The sequence below is a fragment of the Coloeus monedula genome (genome assembly GCF_965178545.1).
Source record: "Coloeus monedula genome assembly, chromosome: 7".
Classification (NCBI taxonomy): Eukaryota; Metazoa; Chordata; class Aves; order Passeriformes; family Corvidae; genus Coloeus; species Coloeus monedula.
In genome coordinates, this window is record NC_138787.1 from 24,426,529 (window position 1) to 24,435,803 (window position 9,275).

Sequence of the window (9,275 nt, forward strand, 5' to 3'; positions counted from 1 at the left end):
GATTTTTCTATGATCTTGGCTGGTTTTTCACCTCTGTGCATGAAAGATCTCTGTTCCTTTCTTGGCTTTTCATATTTTTCCTTCTGGTATCTCCTCATCCCATCACATTCTGTCTGTTTCTAGTTTTTATATGTTCTTCATTAAACTGCCATCCACGTGACTGCTTTTGCCTATTGCTTGTCTTGGTCTATTCAAGAGTAAAAAGGCCTATGAAAAGCAGCCGAGCTTGGATGATGGTCTAGTATCTCAGGGGGGTGGGATGCTGCCAACCGCTTTCCGACGAAAACAGGCTGCTTTGTTTCAGAAAATGAAAGAGATCCTGGAGCTGAGCAGGCCCCCACATGCCCTCAGTGCCCTGCAGTGCTATGTGGCTGCTGGTGCTCCCCAGGACAAGTGGGCTGTGTTTCATGGGGAGGGTGGAATGGACTCCCCACCCAGAGTAAATCCAGAGGTACTTGAGAGTCCCAATGGCTGCAAGGCTGCTGGAAGCAAAACCATGGGCTGGGAATAGGAGGAAAGGCCAGGTCCTCCTTCTTGTCCTTATTCAGTAATGCCTGGCACTGAGCAGCCATGTAGGGCTGCTTGCCTTGCAGCTTCTGGGTTGGATCATTCCTGTGGTGGAAGCTCCGTTTGTGCAGTGAACTCTGCCCTGATACAGTTCCTCCAGCTCTGTCTGCCCGGGGGGCTCTTTCTGGCGGCCCGGTGGATCTGTGCTGCAAGACAGCTCAGAGTGGGATGGTGACCCGATCCCAGCTGGAGGAGCTCCCTTTGCTCCCGTTTGAAACACATGATAAGGGTCCTTGCTGCTGGGATCTCCTGCTGTCTGCCTGCCCTCATCCAGCCCCGGGATGGTTTGCTGCTGTGCATCCAAAGGTCTTCCAGCCGCCGTTTGCTCTCCTGGAATGCCTGCTCCGCAGGCACCCGGCGTGATCAGCTGCCTCCTGCAGCCCGCAGCCCACACTGTGCTGCTCTGACCTCAGACACTCAGACCCCACTCTTCCCCCGACCACTGGTCACCTCCTGGGGACTTCCAGGTAGAGTTCAGCCACCACCCACCGAGGGGTTGACCCTGGGGCAGCGGTTTGGGGAACGTGGCGGTTCAAGCCCACCATGAATTCACCAGCGCCGTGGTTTGGGCTGTCCCGCGGAGGGGACACACGGCCCCGCGGCAGTCCCTGTGTCCCGGGCACAAAGGGCCGGGAAAACGCGCCCTAAAGCCGTCTCAGGTGCCGGTCCCCTGCGGATGCGCTTTCCGCTCTGTGAGCCGGCAGCCGGGGCCTGAGGCGCTGCCCTGCCATGCCGCGGCGCTCACGGCGCGGGGTGCAGGGCACGGGGCAGCCCCGCCGCGCCGCCCCCGGCTCTGCCCGGCCCGACCCCGCCGCTGTCCCGCGGGGTGCGGACACACCCGGCCGCGCGGTCTCCCGGCAACCCAGCCCCGCCCTCACGCCTGCCCCGCCCCGTTGGCGGCCCCGCCCCGTGACGCGTTTGTGGCAGCGCGGGCCATTGGCCGGAGCGGGTGACGCGCGTCAGGGCGGGGCCCGCGGGTGACACGTCGGACGGCGGCGCCGCCAGCGGCAGCGGCAGCCGGAGGCGCCCCCGGTCGCGGTCCCGTCCCGGCCATGCGGCTGTCGCTGGTGTTGTCGGTGCTGCGGCCCGCCGGGCCCGTCGCCATCGGCGTCTCGCTGGGCTTCACTCTCAGCCTGCTCAGCGTCACTTGGGTGGAGGAGCCCTGCGGGCCGCCGCCGCGCCCCGCCACCCGCCCGCTCCCCGACGGCGGCCCCGCGCCACCCCCCGGCCCCGCCAACGGCAACGCGGCGCGCAGGCCCAACGCCGTGCTCGCCGCGCTGGGCGCTGACAACTGGGAGCCCCGCGTCGTGCCCTACCGCCCGCCCAGCCCCGGCAGGGCCGCCAAGAAGGCCGTCAGGTGCGGGGGGGACCGGGCTGGGCTGGGGGAGTTGGGCCGCCGCTTGCCCGGGTTTGTCTGGGGGTAGCTGCGGGCGAGCTTCAGGTGCCTGCCGTGCCGGGGCTAGGGGACTTTACAGGGGGGCGTGACAGAAGGCCCAGCGGTGTGCTTTGCCCTCCCTTCAGCCACCTAGGGCTGCAGACGGGTTTTTCCTCACTGCGAGTGCCTTTCCCATCTGCTTCCTTTCCTCCGTTGTGCCCCACTTTACCTGCAGCCTGCAGCGGAAGAGCCTCCTGCCCATGCTGCTGCCCGCTCTGCGGCACGTGCTGCCGGGCACCCTGCTACGGTCCCCTCTTGTCCGAGCAGGGACGTCCCGTAGTGGCATGTCCCCACCCAGTGCTGTAAACGCCAGCCTGCTCCGGAGTCGGAGTCGGCTGCAGCCCCGTCCCAGCGTCCCCTGGATGACAGGGAACAGGCAGTGAAAGGGCCTCCTTGTCCTGGCGAGGTGGTGGGTGGATGAAGGGGGCTGAATGGGGCCACTGTGTACCAGGCGGCGGTTGGGGGACGTGATGGGGGGGTCGCTTCCTGCTACTGCGCCAGACTGGGAGAATTAAACCTGAAAGTCATTGTGAGTGCAACAGCAGGAGGCCGTGGTGGGGAGGGGGACACAACCAGCTCCTTGCTGGCTTCAGCAACCTGTGTGGGGCCTGGCGTCCCCAGGGAGGTCAGCACGGGCTCTCCTGCCTGCCTGCTCTAGAGCAGTATGTCTGGCAGGGGTGGCAGGAAGGTGCTTCCCAGTTCAGCATCTGGGTGGGGCTGGGGCTAACCTCGTGGTTGGGGTATCTGGTGGGTCATGTCCCTGCTAGAGCTGGGTTGTGCAGCCCTGTTTCCTGCTTTTAGCTGTGCTCAGCCTTTTGAGAGCATCTGTTTTGAGCTGGACTGCCCAGCTCATGGGAAGGTAGGGTCCCCCTTGGTCTCAAGTTGACGGGGGACCTCAGCAAAGTGCTCTGCAGTGCCTCTGACACAGGCGTAGTAGCAGCTGGTGACACTGGGGTGATGTCTTGTGTGCCTGGCTGAAGCCTGGGAGCAGTTCCTGCAGAGGAACCGAGGTTGGTGCCATTGGTTACAACGGGGAGGGTGCAGGCTGGGGTAGGTTGCAGTGCCCTAGGGGCCATATGTTGTCATCTTCTTGCAGGACCCGGTACATCAGCACAGAGCTGGGGATGCGGCAGCGACTCTTTGTGGGTGTGCTGACCTCCAAGAGCACGCTGAACACACTGGGGGTGGCTGTCAACCGCACGCTGGCCCACCGCCTGGAGCGCCTGGTGTACTTCACAGGCACGCGGGGCCGCAAGGTGCCCCATGGCATGACGGTGGTGACGCACAGTGATGAGCGGCCCATCTGGAACATGTACCAGACCGTCAGGTACCTTCTGGACCACTACGTGAATGATTTCGACTGGTTCTTCCTGGTGCAGGATGATACCTACACAGAGGCGCACCGCATCAGCCGCCTGGTTGCCCACCTCAGCATAGACACCCACCTCTACCTGGGTCGTCCTGAGGAGTTCATCGGTGGGGACACTGAGGGACGTTACTGCTATGGAGGGTTTGGCTACTTGCTGTCCCGCAGCCTCCTCCTGCTCCTGCAGCAGCACCTGGAGAGCTGCCGCAATGACATCCTCAGTGCCCGGCCCGATGAGTGGCTGGGCCGCTGCATCATTGACTACACAGGTGTCAACTGTGCTGAGGAACATGAGGTAGGTTCTGCAGAAGAGATGGCTGGATCCTGGCCCAGTGTTTTCCCTCCTCCCTTTGGGCTCCCAGGTCCTGGGAGGACTAGCTGTTGCACCCTGACATCCTTTGAGCTTGCTGTGCTGGCATCTGGTGGTGTGGGAGTACAGGTTGGGGCTGGCTGTGACCTATCTCTCCTGGCTGGCACAGGGTCTGCATTACCACTATTTTGAGCTGGGGAAGAACGCAGACCCTGAACGGGAGACTGACCTCCGTTTCCAGAGCGCCTTCACTGTCCACCCTGTGCTGGATCCCCTCCAGATGTACCGGCTGCACAAGTACTTCGCACAGGTGGAGCTTGAGAGAACCTACCAGGAGATCCAGCAGCTCCAGGTGAGACCTGGCTTGGCTGGGAGAGCCTTGATTCCATTTGTCATCCCCGTGGGCTTTCTAGTTTCTCTGCGGGTGTCTCACCTGATCCTTCCGTTGGACAGGATCAGCTGAGCTCATGTGGCTGCAGAGGCAGTGGTGCTGTCTGGAAAGCAGCTTTGGACCTAGATGGGTCCTGGACGTGCTGTGGTGGTTCAGGGTGATGAAGCCAGAAGAGTGCAGATATCTGTCACAAAGGCTGCATAGGGTGGGGGAGAAAACCTGAGGTGCTGGACAGGAGTCAGGTTGAGGACAGAGTTGTTCTGGCACTGCTCTTTGAGCCAGCTCTGGCTGATCTCTGAGTATCAGAAGTCAACCTGAGTGCTGCCAGAGCTGGAAGATCTACTTGTGCCTGCCTTGGCTCTCACTCCTCCATCTCTTGTCTTGCAGATGGAGATCCAGAATGCCAGCAGCCTGTCTGCTGATGGGGATCATGTCGCCACATGGCCCATTGGCATCCCACCCCCATTCCAGCCCAAAACCCGCTTTGAGGTGCTACGCTGGGACTACTTCACAGAGGAGCAGGTCTATGCCTGTGTGGATGGCTCCCCCAAGTGTGAGCTGCATGGTGTGGATCTGGCGGACGTGGCCGATGTGGTGGCCACAGCCATGGAGGAGCTGAACCGCAAGTACCAGCCAGTGCTCCATGTCCGCAAGCAGCAGCTGGTGAACGGATACCGGCGTTTCGACCCCACACGTGGCATGGAGTACACGCTGGACCTTCAGGTGGAGGTGGTCACCCAGAAGGGGCACAGCCACTCCGTCACTAAGCGAGTGCACCTGGTGCGGCCCCTCAGCGAGGTGGAGATCATCCCCATGCCCTACGTGACGGAGGCCAGTCGCATCAATGTCATCCTGCCGCTGACGGCCCACGACCGGGACTACGCTGCCCGCTTTTTGGAGGCTTACGCGGCAGCCGCTTTTGAGAGCAGTGAGAATGCAGTGCTCACCTTCCTCTTCATCTATGACCCCTTTGAGGCCCAGCAGGTCACCCAGAATGACATCTTCGCCTCTGTGAAGTCCCAGATCACCGAGTATGAGCGCAAGTATGCGGACATAAAGATCCCCTGGATCAGTGTTAAGACAGATGCACCCTCCCAAATCAAGGTCATGGACATTATCTCCAAAAAGCATCCCGTGGACACACTTTTCTTTGTGGCTGGCGTGGGGACAGAAGTCACCATTGACTTCCTGAACCGCTGCCGGATGAACACCATAAACAACTGGCAGGTTTTCTTTCCCATCCACTTCCAGGGCTACAACCCAGCCATTGCTTACCACAACCAGGTGCCACCCACCACGCTGGACCTGCTGCGGGACATGGGGCGCTTTGACCGTGATGTCTTCCATGAAGCCTGCTTCTACAACGCTGACTACATGGCAGCACGCACCCGCATGGCGGGGGACGTGCAGGAGAATGAGGACATCCTGGAGACCCTGGACATCTACGACATGTTCATCAAGTACTCCAACCTCCATGTCTTCCGTGCAGTGGAGCCTGCCCTGCTGCAGCGCTACCGGCACCAGGCCTGCAACCCTCGGCTCAGTGAGGACATCTACCACCGCTGTGTACAGAGCAGCCTGGAGGGCATAGGCTCTCGCTCCCAGCTGGCTATGGTCCTTTTTGAGCAGGAGCAGGGGAACAGCACCTGAACCCTGGATCCTGAAGGGCCTGGCCCTGCCATACCATGCCTGCCCACCCACTCCACTTCTTCTGCTGCCCAAATCTGTCTTCCTTCTCCAGCGGCTGCAGGGGGATTGCTGGTGTCCGAGCCTGTGACTTGCCCCACTGGGACTGCCCAGGCCGGGGTCTGCCAGCCCAGGGTGCCTGGGTCTTTCTCAAGTGGCCACGGCTGTGCAGACCCCACAGCAAGATGGGATCAGAGTCACTGAGCTGCAGGCTGGAATGCCTGGCTCCTTATCCAGAGCTGCTGGCTGCTGGTCCCATCCCTCTGTCCTGGCCCTGCTGCTGAGCACTGGGGAGATGGGCTGCCCTCTCTTGCTGTTCCCCCTCAACTGGGGGAATGTAGAGCCCAAAGTCCCCCTGCTGCAGGGCCGTGACTGCCACAGGGCCTGGAGTGATCCCTCATAGTTCCCCCACTGTCCTGGGACAGGACTGTGCCCCTCGCTCCTTTGGAGCATTGGCCTGGTTTACAGGGAGGGACATGTCCCTGTACCTGCCACAAGCTTGGACAGTGGAATGGGATACATCCCATCCCAAAAGAGCAATAAGGATGTTGGTTTTGGGGTTTTGCCACTTGGCAATGAGCTGGAGTGCTCCTGGCTGGTTGGGGTGTGAGGAACTTGGCCCCTGGGGCTGGTGGGTGTAGGGAGTGCCAGAGGGAATCCTGCTGATTTCACGTACCGTGAGCTGCTCCCCATGGGAACCATGACCCAGGCCATTTCGGCCTTCGCAGTATTCATAGGATGTCGGAGGTCACAGCCCTCAGACGAGAGCCTCCTGACAGAGGTGGGATCCCTCCCCGCTGTGGGGCTGCCCTCAGGGTCGAGGGACATTGTGCCCGACACTGATGGGCATGGCAGAGGGTTTGGCTGTGCATCTCCTAAGGAGAAAGCGACTGAGGAGCCGCTCTCTGCTCCTGGTTTGTATTTAATGGGGGGGGGGGAAGGAGGGGGATGGGGTGCATTTACACTAATAAAATGGAGAGATGTAGCAGTGGGTCCGGCTGATTCTTTCATGAGGCACCTGTGGGTGTTCTGCTGGGGGTCTGTGTCGTGGTAGGGTGCTGGCTGCTTGTATAAATTCTGTCTGCAGCTGGCAGGACAGATTCCTTACAGAGATGCTTCTTTCCCCAAGCACCTGCAACATCCTTTACCTGAGTAAGCTGCTCGAGTGAGCTGAACTCTGCCCTCCAGGATCTGGGATCAGCTCTGAAGGAAACTCCCAGGCCAGACACTGGACCTGAGCCCTGTGTTGGATCGCTAGTGCTGGATCTGCCCTCTCTGCATTGCTTTCACCCTTTTTTGGGCTGTTTTATATCTCAGGGCTTCTCAGCACTTGTGTTTTCCAGTTCTGAGTTGGGCAGAGCACTGTAGTCCTGTCCTGGACTGTTTTCATCACCTACAGCTCCTATTTGCATTATGAGGTGTGGGGACTGTTCCCTGCCCATGCTGCCTGCTCCAGGCATGATTTTCATGACTCCATGTGCTCTTCCCACCAGCCCTTTACCCATCGTGTTTTACTGCTTCATGAAGTACATGTATCAAAGAGACACCCCCAAGAAAATTAACTGAACCTACTTGCTGTTACTTACCAAGGCTGCTAGTGCTCAGCAAAGCTCATGGAGAGCCCCTGGGCTGTGTGGTATGCCTTTTCCAAAGATACCTCATTCATCTCTTCCTGCTCTAGTCTCTGTAGCCATGGTGTTGGAGTGTATATGTTTAAATATAATTTTATTTCAGAGAGTAACTGTTAGCTTGTACTGAGTATTTCTATTTTTGATCTTCCCTGAGCACATCCTTAATTCCCTTTAAGTGGAAAACTGGGACAGAGGGAGGGAGGCAGATGCAGGTGTGTTACAGATACATTTATCCTCTGAAAAGCAGACCAAGTCCTAAGATGTGATTAAGCATTAGAAGAGTATCCAAATGGTAATAAAGTGGCTTTAAATCAAGTTGGCTGTGAAAAGAAACCCAGAATTGTCATTTAATTATAATGAGACTGTCTAGATAAAGTTGCTCTTGCCTCGCTACTGTTTGCCCAGACCGAGTTAGAGGTATTTGCATACTTAACGCTCTGCACTATCAATACCAGCAGAGCCTCCCTGCTCTGACACATGTATGAGGAAATGACAGTGCTTGTGGCACTCCCACCACAGTTGTTACTTCAGGGGAGCTGGCAGGGTTTGAAACTGTTCTAGTGTTTTCCAGGTTATGTGCAGCATTAAAACATGATGAAACCCCAAAGAAGGATGCAGAGACCTGTGACAATGGGGACATGGGCACAGCTGTGCTCTGCCCTTCTCCTGCCCTCGTAGGGCTGGCAGGTGCAAGCAGGGTGCCAGACCGGGACAGTGACACCTTTGAAAGGGGTGGGAGGAGCAGCCCTGGGTACTGATGTGGGCGGCTGAGCAAACAGAGACATTCTGGGATCCCTCTTCAGGTTTGACCGGTACATTGTGCATTTTGGCGCTTCTCCAGTTGTGGAGGCAGGGCAGTGAAAGGTCAATTTTACCAACGAGGCAGGAGAAAACTCATCTGCCTTGTAGACTTCTGCTTCCCTTGCAGAAATTTTCTAAGTGTTACTGGCTCACCACAGCCATCAAGAGAGGCAGAGCAACTTCCTCTTGGAAAGTTTTTCCGAAGAGAGGGTGAAGGGGTGGTTCAGAGCACTCTGAAGCACAAGAGGGAATGTCTGAATGCAGTGGGCCCCTGTCTCCCCTCATGCCTCCCCTCTCATTTCCGCACTGCGGCAAGGAAAGGGACTCAAACTGGGGAAAACACAAGCTACTGCTGTTCTCCCCCCACCCTGGTTTGTTTTCTTGTGTCTGCAAACACAACAGTGAGCCTGTGAGCAGGGAAGGCTAAACCTGCTTCTCTAGCCCTGCTTGGGTCACTTCAGGCTGTGCTAAACTCCACGGCAAAGCTACTTCAGCCCCAGCAATATTAATCAGTTTGATGGCTGACCTTTGGGAGGATATGGGAATTACAGCCATGCCAGGAAAGGGCTGGAGGGCAAGGGGAAGTGCAATGCCTTTTCTTCCCTGCGCTTTCATTGGGAAGGGGCCAGTGGTGCCTCACTGCCGGTCCTGCAGGAGCAGCTCTACCGACCACAGGCTAGGACCCAACTCCAGCAAACATCTCCTCGTCTCTCTAAGTGATGGCAGAAGAAGCTGCTCTGCTTGAGGAGGAGCAGACAGGAAGGTGCCAGGGTGTGCCTGCATCCAGTGCCTTGGATGCCCAACATACTTCTGTGCCCCTCTGAAGGGCGTGAGAGGCTTTGGTTGGGGTTTTCTCTGGCCAAGCTCAGGGAAATCAGAGAATTTCAATGAAGAAGGAAAGCTGTAGGTGCAGGCAGAGCTGCTGTCAGTGTGTGCCTGCCTTCAGGGGTTTCCTTCCATGAGGTGTCAACATATCTGGCTATGCCCAGGGATGTCCCCTCTGGGGCCACACCACCCCAGCATTGGCAGAATGCAAGACCCTGAAGCTCTGGCACTGGGGGAAGAGGCAGGCAGCTTGCTTGGACTTA

The 9,275-nt window shown here is 58.2% G+C and overlaps 1 protein-coding gene across 1 annotated transcript; it reads left to right on the forward strand.

Annotated features, from left to right (window-relative positions):
• Positions 1-1,619: 1,619 nt before the first annotated feature.
• Positions 1,620-6,644, forward strand: CHPF (chondroitin polymerizing factor; the record flags this gene model as incomplete). The annotated part of the gene is made up of 4 exons (XM_082285075.1): positions 1,620-1,924; positions 3,099-3,663; positions 3,848-4,030; positions 4,457-6,644. 4 exons carry the CDS (start codon positions 1,620-1,622, stop codon positions 5,717-5,719), a joined length of 2,316 nt encoding a protein of 771 aa, XP_082141201.1. The 3' UTR covers positions 5,720-6,644.
• Between the last annotated feature and the right edge of the window lie 2,631 nt (positions 6,645-9,275).